This window comes from Solanum verrucosum, unplaced genomic scaffold, assembly GCF_900185275.1.
Source record: "Solanum verrucosum unplaced genomic scaffold, falcon-dt-bn FXZP01000008.1, whole genome shotgun sequence".
Classification (NCBI taxonomy): domain Eukaryota; kingdom Viridiplantae; phylum Streptophyta; class Magnoliopsida; order Solanales; family Solanaceae; genus Solanum; species Solanum verrucosum.
The window spans coordinates 1,544,216-1,566,362 of NW_026020195.1; the positions used below are offsets into that span (position 1 = coordinate 1,544,216).

General features: G+C 39.2%; 1 protein-coding gene across 1 annotated transcript; it reads right to left on the reverse strand.

Moving 5' to 3' along the window:
• Positions 1–6,996: 6,996 nt before the first annotated feature.
• Positions 6,997–11,117, reverse strand: LOC125829660 (uncharacterized). Its single transcript, XM_049508850.1, is given in 4 exon segments — positions 6,997–8,603; positions 8,606–9,652; positions 9,655–10,409; positions 10,609–11,117. Coding segments are annotated over 4 exon segments (3,918 nt in total).
• Between the last annotated feature and the right edge of the window lie 11,030 nt (positions 11,118–22,147).

Sequence of the window (22,147 nt, forward strand, 5' to 3'; positions counted from 1 at the left end):
AGCACCTTGAGTTCCAAAAAGAATTAAATTGGAAATAGCAAAATCTGAAATTTTACAAGTTAAGCTAAGTATGAGTTTTGGGTTGACTTCAAATGACCATAACTCCTAGCTCAGGATGATTTAGGCGTTCTACCAGTTACCGTAGGAAACATCTTTGAATTATCTTTCCAACGCCGCCGAGTTTGATAAGTTTCGAGGTCGTATGAGTGAGCTTTGGCCTTTTGAAGTTAGGCTGTCCAGTTAAGGAAAGTCAAAACCGGGTTTTAGAGGGGTAGTTTGGTTTTTCCTTACCAAAACAGATTTAATTCGTTTTTAGTAATATTTTAGGGGTCTAATCTGATTAGGTTCAGTTTATAATTGTAAAATACACCTAGGGTTTTAGTTGAGAGTTCAAGAAGAGAAAAGAGGAGAAAGAGGAGAAAAGAGGAGAGGATCAAGTGTTCGTCGAGATTTTTGCGTGTTGTAGCGGATTTTCGCCATGGATTTGATCCCTAAGAGGTATGTAAGCTTCCATAGTGTTGGGTTCTTTCACCCACACGCCAATCATGATTTATTCAGCGTAATTTTGTTCTTGAAATTTATGGATTTAAGTTCTTGATGAGTTCTTGATAAGTGTTCTTGAAGTTTATTAAGTTTTGAAGTAAGATTCTGCTTAGGTCAACTTTAAACGACCATATCTCTTAGAATATTAAGAGTTACGTGAGCCATAACCTATCCAATTAAAGGTAATTGAATCTACTTTCCAACCCCACAAATTTCACGTCAGTCCAATATCTGAGTAAAAAGTTATGACTATTTTAGTAACCTATACAGTGCTGTTACGAATTAGCCGATGGGAAAATATTGAAAATAATCGGTTTTTGTCTTTTTACCTCCAAGAAAACCATCAACGAATTTCTTGACAAATAAAAAGCTCAAAACAATCAGATTTTCATCTTCACTAATGAAAATCATAATTCTTGGCCATAGAGATTTCAAGAAACTAATTCAAAAATCTCAAGAAAGGTTTTCTTGATTGTTTACCTTCAAGTTAGGGTTTCAAGGCTTCTAATCAAGTTCTTCTTCAAGATTCTTCAAGAATCTTGTTCTTCTAGGTATGTAAGGTTATCATAGTGTTGGACTAGTTCATCCTTACGCCCTACATCTACTTTCAGATCAGTAAAAGAGTAATCTAGGATACTTTCCCTAAATTTGAGTATTCTTGAGATAAGTTGATTTTGAGTTCTTGAATTCATGTTTCTTTTAAAAGTTATATTCCTAATTATCGAATAGCTATATTGTTATTGAGATCCTTCATATCATGAATCATAACTCTTGAATTCATAATTCATAATTCAAATTCAAGAGAGAGTTAAGAGTAGAGTTCAAGAAAGCCTTTGAGTTCAATTGTGAATCCTTTGAGATCAACTATCGATTTGAACTAAGTTTTGAGGAAGTAAGTCAGAGAATGAGAAGAGTCACATACATGAGTTTCATAATGTTATGTAGACCTACGAGTCAAGTCGTTCATGCCCATAAATTCCGCATGAACTCCAGAAGTTGAGTATCTTTGAGAGGAGTAGTATCTTCAAGTTCTAAGTCTTGAGTATTGAGTTCCTAATACCCTTTGAGATTATATTTCTAAGCATGGGACTATTACATGTTACCCATAAAGTCTTTGAGTTGAATTGTTCATGCCCATAATTCCGCATGAATCTTATAAGTCGAACAATCTTGAGATGAGAGGTATCTTTGAGTCATTGAGTTGAGTAGTTTATGCTCATAATTCCGCATGAACTCTGAGTTGAGCATTCTTGAAATGAGTAGTATTATTGAAGTTCTTGAGTTCCAAGTATTTGAGTTCTATCTATGGTTATTGAAAACCTTGCATTGAGTAGTTCATGTCCATAATTCGGTATGAACCATATTTTAAGAAGTCTTTTACAAACGTGTTTGTTATACCCCATTTTAACTCGAGGTCAAAACGTGTACAACATATTGGTGAGTTCCAAATTATTAACTAACTTAAGAAGTCGCCACCGAATTAATTATGGTGAATTAGGACATCTAAATATTCAACTAAGTAATGCCAAAATTGACTTCAATTAAGGTCTACCAACTTAAAAAGATTTTAGGTAAGAGTTCTAATTTATCCTAAAGGGAAGGGATAAGGCATCCTTTAAGATTCGTTAAAAATACGATTACCGACCAAACTTAGGTTAATTAATTTTAAAAAGAAGATATGAATGCTAAAGATTAAGTAATTGAGTAACCAAGTTGTAAAACATTGTTTATTTCAAAGCTCTTTTTACAATTGTAATTTTTTTTTTTTAAGAAAGAGTAATTTCTTTGGATCAAATTAGATAAATCCATGACTGAAAATAAGTAATAAAAAAAATAGACAATTGCTCATTGACTAACAAGGTGCTCCCTTTAGAAAAAGATTTAGAAAAATAAGAATTTAGAACAAACATATATTATTATTATTATTATTTGAAAGACATATCAAAGTGTGAACAAAACTTAATAAATTAGTGAGTTTAAAGTGGTGCAAAAAGAAGTGTTTTTTTTTTTTTAAAAAAAGTTTGCCAAATGAAGCTCGTAAAAGCTAAAGTAACTAATACGATTTGTTTCTAACTAAAGGAACCCAAATCCAAATACCTATATTAAGTCAACTATCATGAATCCAAACTAGAAATATCTAAATCACACAAGCAAGTATAACATGTAAAGACAAACACGTAAACAAATAATGCAAAATGTAAGTAGCCATAAGTGACTCCAAGATAGGACCACTTGTTTTGCTTGCAATTTCGAATGGTCAAAGATATAGTGAAGACTCCATGTGCGAGTGTGAGGATAATGTTGAGTCTATGAGACTCGATAATTGGTAGAGTCCTAATCGAAACTCCGTTTTTTCCTCCCAAAGTGTACATGTACAACAATAAGAAAGGATTAGACATGCAGGTAACTAATAGGTGAAACAAATATACATTCTATTTATTCAATTCCAATATAAGTACCTTAATAGTAAGTATGAAATAAACTGTAACGCCCAACTAACTTATACATTCTTCTATAGGAAGAAAATAAAATTTCTTTAACTAATATTTACAAGCATGCTTACAGTGAATAAATATCTCAAAGCCTTTAAATTAAACCAATACCATTCTCATTAAAGGATAGCAATCATCACAACATATTAAACAAGAAAGAATAGCTTCACATGGATGCAATATATAAACAAATATATCTATTTAATGTCTAAGGCCTATTTAATCAATTATAGAAAGACTCTAGGTAATATTATTGAGTTCAATGTATATATAACACATTTTGGTTCAAATATGTAATGTAAGAAGAAACTAAAGCTCGAACTATATATATATTTATAAAGTAGCATTCACAAGTCAAATTAGAACCAAATCTAAATCCAATAAGCAAGTTTTCTTTTCCAAAATGTATTTTAATACATACTGTTGAGAAAAAATAAAAAATAAAAATACATATAGCAATAAACTTTAGCGCAAGGATTTTGCTTTTTATCAATTTAAAATTCATTGGCAAGTTTAAGCATAAATAAGGCTACAGCTTATAAATACCAAGATTACTAATAAATGCGGCAAGTTTGTATTCAATTTCTCTGCATATAAAACAAACAAATAGATATATCTATGACATGATTCTCAACACAACATAATAATCTTAAAATATAAAGAATAGCGAAAACAATATCGGTTTATCACATAGAGATACAAATAAATACCAAACTTTGAACCAAAAAAAAAACAGATTACATATCACCAGCCCCTTCCAAAACAAAATCATTCTTTAAATTAAAATGTGAAGGAAATATGAACTCAAATCTCTCCAGGCCTCAAACTAAATAAAAAGAAACATATTTTTTAAACATCACTTTCATGATAGCTAAAAATAAGTGAGTATTATACTTGACGCGTGGTTTTCTTACAATAGGCATAACATTTTCACGAAGACAATAATAGAAGTAAAAGTAAAGGGACGAAGATCACCTGTTGCAGAGCAGTGAACGGGGCTGCTGCGATCAAGTGTCTATATTCGAACAATGACAAACTCGAACAAGCTTGAAACTTGAGTTTCGGTCGAGATCGAAAAAGGATGTAAAGGCAATATTTTAGAGAAGAAAATAGTAGTTAAAATAGTGATATGGGGACATGAAAAGGCTTCTAAAAATGGATGTTGCCAAGGCTTTCATGGAGGCTGAAAAATCTGCCCCAATATGAATGTCAAGACTGCTTATTTATAGGAGAAGAAGTGATAGGGTTAGCGATTTTGAGCGGGATTTTTCTAAACTCTAGTCAAGACACCCGTTTGAATTTTTGAACGTTGCGTGATTGACATGAAAATAGAGCAGTTGAGCCATGTCCATGGCTGACAAGTTTTTGTTGTTTTTTCTAAAAATGGAAGGTGGAAGAGAGACAAGACAAGACAAGACACGACTACTGGGTTGAAAATTTTGAAATTATATTTCCCAGGGGATAATGGGCTTTTCAGAGATATTTAGAAGGAAATTATATGGGTTGAAAGATGGTTTGGGCTAATTTGAGGGGTTTTGGGCCGAATTTCTTAGCCTTTTCCTTTCTTCTTTTAAATTATTTTGGGCTTCTTACTTTATAATTAATATAAAATATACCCTAAGATGACAACTAATAATTTACGTAATAAAACATCGCTAATATAAAATATATGTGCAAAATATTGACTTAAATTAATTTAATAAATACGAAACTAGAAATAAGATGACGACAATTGATTATTTAAGAAAAGAGGTATAGAAAGTGATAACAATCATCTCAACAATAAACGTATAATTTTAAATAGATAAATAGTTGTAATAGTAAAAATAGTTGTGAAAAAGGATTATTTTATATGCTATCAAATTAGAAGCTCGAAAACAATAAATTAGAAGAAAGGAGGGTCAAAATTGGGTGTCAACAGCTTGTCCCTCTTTGACCAGAGACGATGTAAGAGTTTTTGGGCAAAGAAGTTGACGTAATAGCCAATTTTGTCCCGACCAACAAATAAGACCTTGAGAGAGTATGAGACAATATGAACATTGTATAACTGATGAGATATAGGATTTGAAAACAAGGTAGTCGCAAGCTTAAAAAAGTCGCCCCAGTATTAAACTATGATGTTATTGGTATTGTGATCTAGGGGAGTATTCAAGATTGGAGTCTAGTATAGTTCGAGGTAGACCTTTGACCTTTGTTGGAAAGCTGAACTTTCTCAACAAATTGCCCCAATTCACTGCTTAGATAAAGTTCCATGTTGTGCTAAAACTCCTGCAGAACTCAAACTTGACAAAATAGTTAATAATATTAAACAAAAAGCATGGTGCGATAAACATATGGAAATAACACCTCCTGGGTGTGAATTTATGAAAATGCGGCCTTGCAAGCCGAAATGACTTAATGAGATGAAATCTTGCAAAATTTATGAAAACGGTTTTAAGGCCGATGATTCATGAGAAATGATGCTTCTTAGCGATGATTAATGAAAATGAGGCCTTAACCAAATAAATTATGTATATGAGGCTTTTAGCCAAATGATTTAAAAATGAGACTTTTTAAGTCAGGTGATTTGTGAAAAGGAGGTCATTGAAAGCAATGCAGACTAGTAAGTAATATTTGAAAACATATGTGCAATCAACTGAAAACATTTGTGCAATGCATTAGAAAAGCGATAAAGCAATGTGGGATTCCTTTTTTAAAATACTTGAAAGTATTTGTGCATTTGAAAATATTCAGAAGCATTTGTGCAGTGCGTTTGAAAATAATTGAAGGCATTTGTGCAGTGCATTTGGAAATATGCATATGTGCGGTGCATTTGAAAATATCTGAAAGCATTTGTGCAGTGCATATAAAGTATTTGAAAGCATGCATGCGAAAAATCTGAAAGCATTTGTGCGGTGCTTTTGAAATATATCTCGAAGCAAATGTGCAGTGCGCTTGGAGTGCAGTGCATTTAAAGGCATTTATGTAGAGCAAAATCATGTGCAATGTTTTATTAAATAGTATTTGCTATCAACACATTTGAAAATTTATAAAGCTTTACTTATAAGTTTTCGAGTCATAAATTTATAAGTGAGTAGTTCAAACCACTCGACATATAGTCCTTTCGATGCTATAGATGTTATTGACTTCTCCACTTCTGTTAATCCTGACAAACCTGCACTCAAAGAAATATTATAAGTTTTGGGGGAAGTTGATTTGCGTTGACTTGGAAGGTCTGGCTCTTCATACTTCTTTCTTCTATCTTTGCTTGGACTTATAACCTCCGTCCATTCTAAATCTTGGTTAAATGAATAACATAAAAAAAAAAAAAGGAAACATTTGATTGAAAATCATATTTGAAAATAAGATAAAATTATATACGTATATATAGTAAGAATTTTGTCGAACTTCAAATTGTGACATGTCATGAAACAAAGCGAACGTCCTTTATCTGAAGTCTTTCTTCTGTCAGATGATTCGGTTGACCATATACTCTTCAAATATCTTGATATCTTCTTGCAGTGATGCCCCTTAAAAATTGTCCCAGTTTTGGCAAAAGAGATACGTTGTCTTTTGGTCACGATAATACCGTACCTTCTATAGGCTGCACACTATTCTATTAAGGCACCAAGCCAAACATAACCTAAGGATACAATAAAAATTGAAATAAATGGGCCGACCCCTCATCGGGTTGCCTACGTATCCAAACGGAATCAGGCCATACGTAGTTCGCTACATACAAAGAAATGGAAAAATGAAAAAAAAATCTAATAAAGTGACCGAAGCCGATATAGGCCGCCTACGTATCCCACCAAGGGTATCAGGCCAAGCGTAGTTCATATTACATAGAAAAGAAATTTTGCAAAACCTATATAAAGGCCAAATCCGATGTGGATTTCCTACGTATCCCGCCATGGGAATCAGGTCAAGACGTAGTTCCAATACATGACAAAAATATTACAAGAAAATGAAATAGAAACCTCTAGATGTAGCATCTCTTAATCGCATCTGCATTGATAGCTTTTGGCCATATCTTGCCATCCATTTCTGCTAGAATCAAAGCTCCTCCAGTCAGTACTCGGTGAACTATGTAAGGTCCTTGCCAATTAGGTGCAAACTTTCCCTTAGCTTCATCTTGGTGCGGGAATATTCGTTTCAACACCAATTGTCCTGGTTCAAACTGTCTTAATCTTACTTTCTTGTTGAAAGCTTTGGCCATCCTGTGTTGATAAAGTTGCCCGTGACAAACTGCATTCATTCTTTTTTCATCAATGAGCATCAATTGTTCATACCGATTTTGCATCCACTTGGCATCATTTAACTCAGCTTCTTGGATGATCCTTAGAGATGGTATCTCAACTTCCATTGGTAATACTGCTTCGGTTCCATAAACCAAAAGATAAGGTGTTGCCCCAGTCGAAGTCCTGATTGTGGTGCGATAGCCAAGAAGGGCAAAGGACAAACTCTCATGCCAATGCTTGTAGTTATCAGTCATTTTCCGCAATATCCTCTTGATATTTTTGTTGGCGGCCTCAACTGCTTCATTCATCTGAGGTCGATAAGGAGTGGAATTGCGATAAATAATTTTGAACTTCTCACATATCTCATGCATCAAGCCACTATTGAGATTAGCTCCATTATCTGTAATAATTGACTCGGGGATCCCAAATCTACAAATGATGTTATTGCGAACAAAATCTGTCACCACCTTCTTTGTCACAGACTTGTATGAAGATGCTTCTACCCACTTTGTGAAGTAATCAATAGCTACCAGAATGAACCTATGTCCATTTGAGGCGGCTGGCTCAATAGGGCCAATGACATCCATGCCCCAAGCTGCAAATGGCCAAGGAGAACTCGTCACATTTAGCTCATTCGGTGGAACCCGAATCAAATCACCATGAATCTGACATTGATGACACTTTCTCACAAAACGGATGCAATCTGTTTCCATGATGATCCAAAAATATCCAGCTCGTAGAATCTTCTTTGCCAAAGTGAAACCATTCATGTGTGGCCCACATGTACCCCCATGTATTTCTTCAATCAACTTGCTTGCCTCTTGAGAGTCAACACATCTTAACAATCCCAAATCTAGAGTCCTTCTATAAATGATTTCTCCACTTAGGAAAAAGTGATTTGCGAGTCTCCGAAGTGTCCTCTTTTGAACATTGTTTACTCCTTCTGGATAGTCTCCTTCTCTGAGATACCTCTTAATGTCATAGTACCAAGGTTCTCCATCCGGTTCTTCATCTACATGGAAACAATAGGCTGGTTGATCCTGCACATTGACCTTGATTGGATCTATATAGTTCTTGTCTGGATGTTGAATCATAGAAGCCAGGGCTGCCAACGCATCTGCAAACTCGTTCTGAGCTCGTGGAATATGCTTGAATTCTATCTTGACAAATTTCTTGCACAATTCTTTCACACACAACAAATATGGGAGTATCTTCACATTCTTTGTGCTCCATTCGCCTTGAACCTGATGAATCAATAAGTCAGAATCACCTATAACCAACAATTCTTGTATATTCATGTCAACAGCCATTCTAAGCCCAAGAATACAAGCCTCGTACTCCGCCATATATTTGTGCATAAGAATCTGAACTTTGTTGAGATAGGATAATGTTGACCTGATTCTGAAATCAACACTGCTCCAGCACCGACTCCTTTGGAATTCGCAGCACCATCAAAAAACATTCTCCACCCGGGATATTCTTCGGAAATATCCTCTCCAATAAATAAAACCTCTTCATCAGGGAAATAAGTTTTAAGAGGCTTGTACTCTTCGTCCACGGGATTTTCAGCGAGATGATCAGCTAGCGCTTGTCCCTTGATGACCTTTTGAGTGACATAAACAATGTCGAATTCACATAGCAAAATTTGCCACTTCGCCAACTTTCCAGCGGGCATAGGCTTCTGAAATATGTACTTGAGTGGATCCATCCTTGAGATGAGAAAAGTGGTATACGCACATAAATAATGTCTCAACTTTTGTGCAACCCAAGTCAAAGCACAACAAGTGCGCTCCAATAAAGTATACCGAGCCTCATAAGGAGTGAACTTTTTGCTCAAGTAGTATATAGCTTGCTCCTTCTTTCCAGTTTCGTCATGTTGTCCCAGCACACATCCAAATGCATTGTCAGACACTGACAAATAGAACAACAACGGTCTTTCAGATTCTGGGGGCACCAAGACTGGTTGACTAGATAAATACTCCTTGATTCTGTCGAAAGCTTTTTGGCAATCTTTCGTCCATTTTGTTGCAACATCTTTCCTCAGCAACTTGAAGATTGGCTCGCAAATTACAGTGGATTGTGCAATGAATCGACTAATGAATCGACTCTTTGGAGGAGGCAAGTCTTGAATAGCCTTTATCTTTGAAGGATCCAGCTCTATCCCTTTCCTACTCACGATGAAACCCAACAGCTTCCCGGCAGGGACTGCAAATACACACTTCGCGGGATTTAACTTCAGATTGTACCGCCTTAATCTGTCAAAGAACTTCTTCAAATCTGTTATATGATCTGAACTCTTCCGTGACTTGATGATGACATCATCTACATAGACTTCAATCTCTTTGTGGATCATATCATGAAATATGGTAGTCATAGCTCTCATATATGTTGCCCTTTGAGTCCAAAAGGCATTACCCGGTAACAATATACTCCCCAAGGCGTGATGAATGCGGTTTTCTCTGCATCTTCTTCATCCATTAGAATCTGATGATATCCTGCAAAACAATTAACAAATGATTGCAACTCATGCTTTGCACAATTATCAATAAGTATGTGAATATTTGGGAGAGAAAAATCATCCTTCGGACTAGCCTTGTTGAGATCTCGATAATCTACGCATATTCTGATTTTTCCATCTTTCTTTGGCACTGGTACTATGTTGGCCAACCACGTGGGATACTTGGTGACCTGGATCACATTGGCGTCAAATTGCTTGGAGACTTCTTCCTTAACCTTTAAACTCAAATCAGGCTTGATTTTTCTTGGCTTTTGTTTTACTGGGGGGCAAGAGGGATCAATTGGCAACCAGTGTGAAACAATATCCGTGCTTAGACCTGGCATATCATCATAAGACCATGCAAACACATCCATGTATTGTCTCAACAGATCAATGAGCTCTTTTCTTTGGGACGGAGTCAAATGGACACTAATTCTTGTTTCCCTCACCAATCCTGCTGAATCTCCCAAATTTATCGTCTCAGTTTCATCCAAATTTGGATTTTCTTTATTCTCAAAATGTTCAAACTCCTTAGTCAACTCTCCAGGCTGTATATCTTCTTCATATTCTGCGAAAGTTTGTTCACTGTTTGAGGTTTGTTCGCTCGTTTCATTACATGTCACATTCTCGGCATTGACAGATTTATTAGTTTGCTTGCTGAAAGAAGAAAAGAAATAAATAAAAATAAATAATCAAGGACAAATTTTAAAATTTAAAGCAGAAAGAAAAAAAAAAGTAACATAGATTTGACATTTAAGCTTTCAAAAGATGGAGACAAAACACATCAAATTCAAAAACACGATTCAGGCCTCAATTTGAATCATGTTGTTTTGTTAATTCTAATACAATCATCTACCAAGATTCCTGGAGGAACGGGGACGGGTTACAAGTCCAATTGTTCAAAGCATCTCCAGGCATAGCATCACATATGGTCGGGGCCTCAGTGCAGTCCTCCAAAATCATATTGCATTCCGCTTCTTCAATGAACAAGTTTTTGAGTCCTTCTGTGAGGTTATCTTCAACAGCTTCTTCTAATCCTTCTGCAGCAAACGCCTTGGAAAATGACTGATTCAAGGGCGGGATAGGTTGTGGTAAGTGAATGTCACTTTTCCTTTTGAGATTAGCCGGTGAGATTTCTTCAGGAGTAGGCTCGTATCCAAGACCAAATGTGTATTTCTGACTAGACAATTGAATTGGTTCCACTATTCCATCCAATTTCGCTCCAAGACCTTGACCCGGGATAAAACCATTTTTCAACATCTCCCAAGCCACCATCATAAGCACACGTGGCAAATTTGCCTTTCCAACTTGAGTAGCACACACAATTTCCCTAATATGGAATACAGACCCATCCAACTCTTCCATACTTTCAATAACAGGGACTGAATTTTCAGGATATATTGAGTTGTTACCTTCTCAATGAACAACAATTTCCTGATGGTTCTAAACAAATTTCAAGGTCTGGTGCAAAGTGGAAGGAACCACACCAGCCATATGAATCCATGGCCTTCCAAGTAATAAATTATAACTAGCAGATATATCCAACACTTGGAATTCCACAATGAACTCCACAGGTCCAATTTGCAATGGCAAATCGATTTCTCCAATGACTCCCCTTTGTGTCCCGTCAAAGCCTCTAATCCTTACATGACTTTCACGAATCTTTCCAATGTCGATTCCCAAAGCTCGAAGAGTAGTGAAAGGGCATATGTTAACAGCTGAACCATTATCAATCAGAACTCTTGAAATAAACTTATCCCTACATCTGACAGTAATGTTCAACGCTTTGTTATGTCCCAAACCTTCAGGCAACAACTCATCTTCATGAAAGGTGACTTTGTTAGCTTCCAAAACTTGTCCTACCATGGCAGAAAAGTTCTCACTAGTGGTCTCAGCTGGAACATAAGCTTCATTTAAAACCTTCACCAAAGCGTTCCTATGAGTTGCAGAATTCATCAGTAAGGCCATTAAGGAAATTTGAGCAAGAGTTTTCTTCAGCTGTTCAACAACTGAATATTCCCTAGTTGGCATCTTTCTCCAGAAATCTTCCACTTCAGCCTCTGTCACAACCTTTTTTGGTTGTTTTCCTTGTTTGGTCCTCCTCGTACAACTTCTTCAGGGGCATAACAACGCCCAGATCTTGTCATTCCTGCAGCAGCAGCTTCTACAACTATCTTTTCTTTTCTTTTGTCCCTTGCATCAGTTGAGTAATCCCAAGGAACTGCTTTAGTGTCAAAAGGGGATGATTGAGTGACAAGGGCCATAATCCTAGGCTTGGGAAGAAAAACTTCCACTTCAATTGGCGCTCGTGCTTGGACTGTGATTACAGGAGAAATAAAAGCCGATGTCTCGACATTTTTCTCTATCTTGACTGGTACTATGGTCCCTTCCAAGTTGCAATCTTCATCAACGGTGATCATGTTAACATTGCCATGATTTGGTAGTGGGTTGTTGTTTACATTGGGGGCAACACCTTTGAGTTGAATGATTCCTTCTTTGATCAATGCCTCAATCTTGTCTTTGAGAGTGAGGCAACTTTCAGTGTCATGTCCAACAGCTCCAGAGTGATATGCACAATGCTTGGTCTCGTCATACCATCCAGGAAGGGGATTGGGAATTTGTCCTTGGATTGGCTGGAGTACTCCTGCAGTTCTCAACCGTTCATATAGTTGGGCTAAAGGTTCGGCTAAAGGTGTATAGGTTTTGGCTGGTCTTCTTTCAAAGTTTGGGCGGGGTCTGGGTGCATTTGATGGACGGTTTTGTGGTTGGTAGTGGGATTGGGCTGGATATGCGGGTTGGTATCGTGATGGATTTGGATAGGCAGGTGCTCTAGGTGGACAATACGTAGGTTGGGTGGTGTAAACTGGGTAAGGGGCAGGTGAAGGTTGATAATATGGTTGAGGAATTTGGGTATACTGACTATAGTATGAAGGTTGGGGTAATGGGTTTTGGTAGGTTAACATTTGGTTTGGCCTACGTTCCTGGATGGTCATGACAGCAGACACACCGTCCTTCCTCTTCTTAAGGGCTCCTCCGATTGAATCCGACTGAATTGCCTTACTTGTCGCCTGCAGGGCTGCCAAATTAGTGATTCTCCCAGTTTTAATACCTTCTTCAATAAATTCTCCCATCCTGACAACCTCAAAGAACTTTTGCCCTACAACACTGAAACGACCCCAAAAATGCCCGAAAATGTGCTTCGGAAACACCTAAAATTGTAATTTCCATATATCTCAAAATCCGTGCATCATTTCGGAAATTCGACTTCATATTCTTATTCAGGGGGTCAAATTGAGTGGGAAATGAGTCTAACCCGAATTTTAGAACAACCGTATCAAAATTCGAAAATCGCAAAAAATGCGATTTTGAGGGTCAACTTTAAAGGGGCATATCTCTCAGCACACAAGGAACTGGAAGGAGCTCAAACTATCAAAATTAAAGCTTTGTGAGTTAGCTTTCCAACGCAATTTGTTTCGCCTCATTCCGAGTTAGGATGAAGGAGTTATAACCATTTTCGTAAAAACCTCGCCGGCAGAAAAGTGCCATTTCCAGTAAGCCGAAACACTGTTCACCCGCCCCATTAATTTTTCTAAGTGTTGGACAATTTTTTTTCCAAAAGGGCATATGATATTCCCTATATATCATTAGTTCATTCCAAGTCTCTAAAACATTTCTCAAACATCCAAAAACTCTCTCTAAACCCTCTCCAAAATTCCACCAAGATCTTCAACCAAATTCAAACATCTCAAACTCTAATTCCGGATTCAAGACTCAATCTCAAGCATCAATTCTCCATTCCAATCTTCATCAAGGATTCTCCAAAGTTGAGGTATGTGGGTTTGATTGTGGAAACCTTCCTTTCCACAAGTCCAACCATTTATCCTCTATTTTACTCCAAGTTTATGGGTCCTTATGATCATTTATGAACTCTTGAATTATGGAATTATTACTACACATCCTATTATGGTCTATTTTTGTATATTATCATGAAAAGGAATGATTATATGATGTTTATGGTTTTCATGCCTCCATGATCAAATTATGAAGGTTGTTATATATGTATATATATATGTATGTTGTTGGTGGGCTGTTTTATATAGATTTTGAAATTGGTTGGACTTAGTACTCTTAAAATACATGATTTTATTTACATGAACAAGTAGCCCACCATATGTTTGATAAAATGCCATTTATAGAATTCTTATGAAATGGAAGGTCCAATGTACGTCCTATGAGTCGGATGATTATATAAGTATTGAAATGATGATGAAATGGATACATGTATATGATTTTCTCTATATAGTGTGTGAGTCGATCAAGCCTAGCTCGGGGGGTTGTAGGCCCGGGTAACCGTATCAAGGGTTGGTACCTTGGTTGCCTAGTACGGGGGGTAGTAGGCCCGTATAACCGTATCGAGGGGTTTGTACCTTGGTTGCCTAGTACGGGGGGTAGTAGGCCCGTATAACCATATCGAGGGGTTTGTACCTTGGTCCCTAGCTCGGGGGGTGGTAGGCCCGGGTAACCACATTGAGGGGTTTGTACCTCTTTCGCCTCTCCAAGGGGGTGGTAGGCCTTGGAAATACTATATTGATGGTCACTCACTACACATATACTATGCCCTACTAAATATGATTTTTATATAAGCATCATTATACATATCATCTCATTAATATGCTATCTATCGGGTACGATTATGCATTTTGCCTATGATGTCCATCCCTTGTTGCATTGCATTGCATCCCATATACTTAGTACATTCAACGTACTAACGCATACTCTATGCCTACATGATGTCACCATGTAGGGACCGGAGCACCGCTTGACCCTCGTCCTCCGCGTGGCTAATACGATTTTCTATCAAGGTTATTGGTGAGTCCTCCATTCCGGGGACGTTGCTTATGATCTTTTGCTATGTATAAGACTTTTCCTTTTAGTTATGTTTTGACTATGAGGGTGAGCCCAGTTGTTTGTCTTGGCCCCCGCTAAAGTACCTATGTTTAGAGGTGGTGTTGGACAAGTTGTGTATTATGCTTGAGCTTGACTCAGCTATGGTATTTAAGTATCATTTCTTCTTCTTCTTTTTTTCTTGCTCCCTTAGTCCCGATTTTCCCCTTTGATTATGCTTATGGCTTATGGTCATTTTAATTGCTTCCGCGACCAAGGATGTGTAATGATACGCTATGAGGCTTGTTTGGGGTTCCTTCGGGTTCCCCATTCGCCGGTCACGTCTAGGCCCTAGGCTTGGGTCGTGACAAACTTGGTATCAGAGCACTAGGTTGATAGATCCTCGGAGTCCAACACACCGCGTTGATTAGAGTCCGATTCATGGTTGTGTTGTGCACCACAACTATGAGTAGGAGGCTATGAGACGTTTTAGGAAATGTTTCCCTTCTCCTTGTTCTAAGTCGTGCTATAGAGTTGAATTAAGTTCTTCCCTAACGGTTGCTCTTTGCTATGCTAGATCATGCCTAATACAAGAGGAAGACGAGCCCGCGCACCCGAGGAACAACCGACCAATGGGGATCTTCGGGATGCCCTTACTTTATTTGCACAAGCTATGGCTAATCAAGCCAACCACGGGGCCCAAACCCCTCAGGCTCCTACCCCGGCATCTCGGGTGAGAGACTTCGTGCGGATGAATCCCCCGGAATTCTATGGGTCTAAGTTAAATGAAGACCCTCAAGAGTTTATTGATGAAGTCCTCAAGATATTAGCTATCATGGGTGTGAAGTCAGAAGATAAGGCGGAGTTGGCGGCCTACCAACTAAAAGGGGTGGCCCAAATATGGTACAACCAATGGAAGGAAGAGAAGGGGGTAAACTATGTGGTGCATTGGGAAGAGTTCAAAACGGCTTTCCTTAATCGATTCTTTCCTCTTGAGCTTAGGGAAGCCAAATTGGTGGAGTTCATGAATTTAAAACAAGGGTCTATGAGTGTGAGGGAGTATGCTCTCAAGTTTAACCAACTTTCAAGGTATGCTCCACATTTGGTTGCCGACTCACGGTCTAGGATGAACAAATTCGTGATGGGTGTGTCCGACCTAGTGAGTGAAGAATGCCGGTCCGCAATGTTGATTAGTGACATGGACTTGTCCCGCTTGATGGTCTATGCCGAACAAATGGAGGAGGAGAAGTTGAGGAAGAAGAGGGGTCATGAGGCCAAGAGGGCCCGTTTTGAGGGCAAGTTCCAAAGTAGAACGGGAGGCCGGTTTCATCAAGGTCAAGGGTCTTCTCATGCGCTCCATAAGGGGTTTGCCAATGATGTTCCAAGGGCCCAAGGTGTTAGGGGTATGGGTCCTATTGATGTATGTCCGAAGTGTGGTAAGGGCCATGGTGGCCCGTGCTTGAGAAATACCGGTGCTTGCTATAGTTGTGGGGAAATGGGGCACAAGGCAATGGATTGTCCTCGAAATCGCAACAAGGGTAAGGAGGTCCGTCCACAAGGTGCCAATGCGGTTCCTTTGGGGAGAGGGGGCCGACAAGATGGTGCCCCAAGGCACAATCGATTTTATGCTTTGCATGGGAGGCAAGGGGTCGATGAAGTCCCCGACGTCGTTACCCGGTATGTTGAAAATCTTTGACTTTGATGTATATGCATTAATTGATCCGGGTGCCTCTCTTTCTTTTGTCACCCCCTTTGTTGCCAACAAGTTTCATGTTGAGCCCGACTTGTTGCATGAGTCATATAAGGTGTCTACTCCTATTGGTGCATATATGGTTGCTAGGAAGGTCTATAGAAATTGTCCTATTTGCATCTTGCATAAAATATTGCCTTGTGATCTTGTTGAGTTGAACATGGTCGATTTTGATGTTGTTCTTGGGATGGATTGGTTGCATGCATACTATGCTTCCATTGATTGTAGAACCCGTAGGGTCAAGTTCCAATTCCCAAGTGAACCCATTCTTGAGTGGGAGAGCCAAAATGTGGTAGTCAAGGGTAGGTTCATCTCTTGCATTAAAGCCCGTAAGTTGATCTCTAAGGGGTGTCTCTATCATCTTGTGAGGGTTAGGGATGTGGAGTCCAAAACCCTTCCTATAGAGTCGGTTCCGATCGTAAATGAATTCCTTGATGTCTTTCCTAATGACCTTCCCGGTGTTCCTCCCGAAAGGGAAATAGATTTTGGCATAGACCTCCTCCCCGATACTCAACCCATTTCTATCCCCCCTTATCGTATGGCCCCGGCGGAGTTAAAGGAGTTGAAGGAACAATTGAGGGACTTGTTGGAGAAGGGTTTTATTAGGCCTAGCCAATCACCATGGGGTGCACCGGTGTTGTTTGTGAAGAAGAAAGATGGGTCCCTTAGGATGTGTATTGATTACCGGCAACTCAATAGGGTCACCATCAAGAATAAATATCCTCTTCCTAGGATTGATGACTTGTTCGACCAATTACAAGGGGCTAGCCACTTCTCTAAGATTGATCTTCGGTCCGGGTATCATCAAGTGAAGGTGAGGGAGTGTGACATTCCCAAGACAGCCTTTCGGACTAGGTATGGGCATTATGAATTTGTGGTCATGTCCTTTGGGTTGACCAATGCACCGGCTATCTTCATGGACCTAATGAACAGGATCTTTAAACCCCACCTTGATTCCTTTGTTGTGGTCTTCATTGATGATATTTTAATCTATTCGCATAGCGAGGAAGAACATATGGGTCACTTGAGGGTTGTGTTGCAAAGATTGAGAGAGGAGAAGTTGTATGCCAAGTATGAAAAGTGTGAATTTTGGTTGAGGGAGGTTGCCTTCCTAGGTCATGTGGTGTCGGGGGATGGTATTAAGGTAGATCCTAAGAAGACCGATGTGATTAGAAATTGGCCTAGGCCATTGACCCCGTCGGATATTAGGAGCTTCTTGGGCTTAGCGGGTTACTATCGGAGATTTGTGAATGGGTTTTCTTCTATTGCTTCTTCCATGACTAAGTTGACACAAAAGAAGGCTAAGTTTGAGTGGACCGACGAGTGTGAGAGGAGTTTTCAAACCTTGAAAGATAAACTTGTGTCCGCTCCTATATTGTCACTACCGGATGGGCTTGAGGGATTTGTTGTGTATTGTGATGCTTCTAGAGTTGGCTTGGGTTGTGTCCTAATGCAAAATGGTAAGGTGATATCCTATGCTTCTAGACAACTCAAAGTGCATGAAAAGAACTATCCTACGCATGATCTTGAATTAGCCGCGGTGGTGTTTGCTTTAAAGATTTGGCGTCATTATTTGTATGGGGTACATGTTGACGTGTTCACCGATCATAAGAGTCTTCAATATGTCTTCACCCAAAAAGACCTCAACTTGAGACAAAGAAGGTGGCTAGAATTTCTTAAAGATTATGATATGAGTGTGCATTATCATCCCGGTAAAGCTAATGTGGTGGCGGATGCTTTGAGTAGGGTGTCTATGGGTAGCCTAGCTCATGTGGATATTGGTGATAGGGAAATGGCTAGGGAGGTGCATCGGTTGGCAAGGTTGGGGGTTAGGTTGGAAGAGGTTGGTAATGGTGGTGTGGTCGTTGTTGATGGTGCTAGGTCTTCCTTGGTTGATGAGGTGATAGCAAAACAAGATCTCGACTCGTCCTTGTTAGAATTGAAGGCCTTGGTGAAAGAGGGCAAGGTGGAAGTTTTCTCCCAAGGGGGAGATGGTGCCCTTAGGTACCAAGGTAGGTTGTGTGTGCCTCGTGTTGATGGTTTGAGGGAGAAAATTCTTGAGGAGGCTCATAATTCTTCCTACTCCATTCACCCCGGTTCCACCAAAATGTATAGAGATTTGAGGGATGTGTATTGGTGGGGAGGCATGAAGAAGGACATTGCCAAATTCATCTCCGGTTGTCATAGTTGTCAACAAGTCAAGGCCGAACATCAAAGGCCGGGTGGTCTAACCCAAGACATAGAGATTCCTACTTGGAAGTGGGAAGAAATTAATATGGATTTTGTAGTTGGTTTACCCAAGACTAGAAAAGGTTTTGATTCTATTTGGGTGGTGGTTGATAGGATGACAAAATCGGCTCATTTTCTACCGGTAAAGACAACATATGGGGCGGAAGATTATGCAAGGTTATATATTCATGACTTGGTAAGGTTGCATGGGATTCCTCTATCCATCATATCGGACCGTGGTACTCAATTTACTTCACACTTTTGGAAGTCCTTTCAAAGGGGTCTAGGTACGAGAGTTAAGCTTACTACGGCCTTTCACCCGCAAACGGATGGACAAGCCGAAAGGACTATCCAAACACTTGAGGATATGCTTAGGGCTTGTGTATTGGAGCTTAAGGGTAGTTGGGATGATCATCTTCCATTGATTGAGTTTGCCTATAACAATAGCTATCATTCTAGCATCGGTATGGCTCCTTTTGAGGCTCTCTATGGGAGACGTTGTAGATCACCGGTTGGGTGGTTTGAGGTTGGTGAGGTGGCCTTGTTAGGACCAGATCTAGTTATGGAGGCTCTTGAGAAGGTTAGGATGATTAGAGAAAGGTTGAAGACGGCCCAAAGTCGCCAAAAGTCCTATGCCGATGTGAGGAGAAGGGCTCTTGAATTCCAAGTTGGTGATTGGGTCTATTTGAAGGTGTCACCTATGAAGGGTGTGGTTCGTTTTGGTAAGAAGGGCAAGTTGAGCCCAAGATACGTGGGTCCTTATAAAGTGATGAGGAGAATTGGCAAGGTAGCTTATGAGTTGGAATTGCCTAGCGAAATGGATTTGGTTCATCCGGTATTTCATGTGTCTATGTTGAGGAAGTGTGTGGGTGATCCAAATGTCATTGTGTCTCTTGATGTTGTGGGTGTTGTTGAAGATAATTTGACCTATGAAGAGGTTCCGGTCCAGATTTTAGATAGACAAGTGAAGAGGTTGAGAAACAAAGATGTGGCTTCCGTTAAAGTCCTTTGGAGAACTCAACAAGTTGAGAGTGCTACTTGGGAGGCCGAAGCGGACATGCAAAGGCGATATCCTTATCTTTTCCACTCCACTCAAGCTTAAGGTATTGATCTAAGCCCTTTATAAAATCTCAGGTCTTAAGTTCAACCCCCATGTCATTGCATACATTCATGTTTAAATTGACAAGTTCATTGTGGTTTTACAACTATGTTGAGGTTTTGAAATAAGATGTAAGTGCATTGTTGCATCCTTATGTGGGCTGATATTGCCATGTTTGTGTCCCTCATGTACGTTTCTTTAACATTCGGGGACGAATGTTCCCAAGGGGGAGATATTGAAACGACCCCAAAAATGCCCGAAAATGTGCTTCGGAAACACCTAAAATTGTAATTTCCATATATCTCAAAATCCGTGCATCATTTCGGAAATTCGACTTCATATTCTTATTCAGGGGGTCAAATTGAGTGGGAAATGAGTCTAACCCGAATTTTAGAACAACCGTATCAAAATTCGAAAATCGCAAAAAATGCGATTTTGAGGGTCAACTTTAAAGGGGCATATCTCTCAGCACACAAGGAACTGGAAGGAGCTCAAACTATCAAAATTAAAGCTTTGTGAGTTAGCTTTCCAACGCAATTTGTTTCGCCTCATTCCGAGTTAGGATGAAGGAGTTATAACCATTTTCGTAAAAACCTCGCCGGCAGAAAAGTGCCATTTCCAGTAAGCCGAAACACTGTTCACCCGCCCCATTAATTTTTCTAAGTGTTGGACAATTTTTTTTCCAAAAGGGCATATGATATTCCCTATATATCATTAGTTCATTCCAAGTCTCTAAAACATTTCTCAAACATCCAAAAACTCTCTCTAAACCCTCTCCAAAATTCCACCAAGATCTTCAACCAAATTCAAACATCTCAAACTCTAATTCCGGATTCAAGACTCAATCTCAAGCATCAATTCTCCATTCCAATCTTCATCAAGGATTCTCCAAAGTTGAGGTATGTGGGTTTGATTGTGGAAACCTTCCTTTCCACAAGTCCAACCATTTATCCTCTATTTTACTCCAAGTTTATGGGTCCTTATGATCATTTATGAACTCTTGAATTATGGAATTATTACTACACATCCTATTATGGTCTATTTTTGTATATTATCATGAAAAGGAATGATTATATGATGTTTATGGTTTTCATGCCTCCATGATCAAATTATGAAGGTTGTTATATATGTATATATATATGTATGTTGTTGGTGGGCTGTTTTATATAGATTTTGAAATTGGTTGGACTTAGTACTCTTAAAATACATGATTTTATTTACATGAACAAGTAGCCCACCATATGTTTGATAAAATGCCATTTATAGAATTCTTATGAAATGGAAGGTCCAATGTACGTCCTATGAGTCGGATGATTATATAAGTATTGAAATGATGATGAAATGGATACATGTATATGATTTTCTCTATATAGTGTGTGAGTCGATCAAGCCTAGCTCGGGGGGTTGTAGGCCCGGGTAACCGTATCAAGGGGTTGGTACCTTGGTTGCCTAGTACGGGGGGTAGTAGGCCCGTATAACCGTATCGAGGGGTTTGTACCTTGGTTGCCTAGTACGGGGGGTAGTAGGCCCGTATAACCATATCGAGGGGTTTGTACCTTGGTCCCTAGCTCGGGGGGTGGTAGGCCCGGGTAACCACATTGAGGGGTTTGTACCTCTTTCGCCTCTCCAAGGGGGTGGTAGGCCTTGGAAATACTATATTGATGGTCACTCACTACACATATACTATGCCCTACTAAATATGATTTTTATATAAGCATCATTATACATATCATCTCATTAATATGCTATCTATCGGGTACGATTATGCATTTTGCCTATGATGTCCATCCCTTGTTGCATTGCATTGCATCCCATATACTTAGTACATTCAACGTACTAACGCATACTCTATGCCTACATGATGTCACCATGTAGGGACCGGAGCACCGCTTGACCCTCGTCCTCCGCGTGGCTAATACGATTTTCTATCAAGGTTATTGGTGAGTCCTCCATTCCGGGGACGTTGCTTATGATCTTTTGCTATGTATAAGACTTTTCCTTTTAGTTATGTTTTGACTATGAGGGTGAGCCCAGTTGTTTGTCTTGGCCCCCGCTAAAGTACCTATGTTTAGAGGTGGTGTTGGACAAGTTGTGTATTATGCTTGAGCTTGACTCAGCTATGGTATTTAAGTATCATTTCTTCTTCTTCTTTTTTTCTTGCTCCCTTAGTCCCGATTTTCCCCTTTGATTATGCTTATGGCTTATGGTCATTTTAATTGCTTCCGCGACCAAGGATGTGTAATGATACGCTATGAGGCTTGTTTGGGGTTCCTTCGGGTTCCCCATTCGCCGGTCACGTCTAGGCCCTAGGCTTGGGTCGTGACAAACACTTATCATCTTTTCATAGTACGTTGCATCTTTTTGGGATTGTATAAAAAGAGATGTCATCTCACTTTCTGCCATTGGAGGTTGAACTTTTGCGGCATCTGCTCT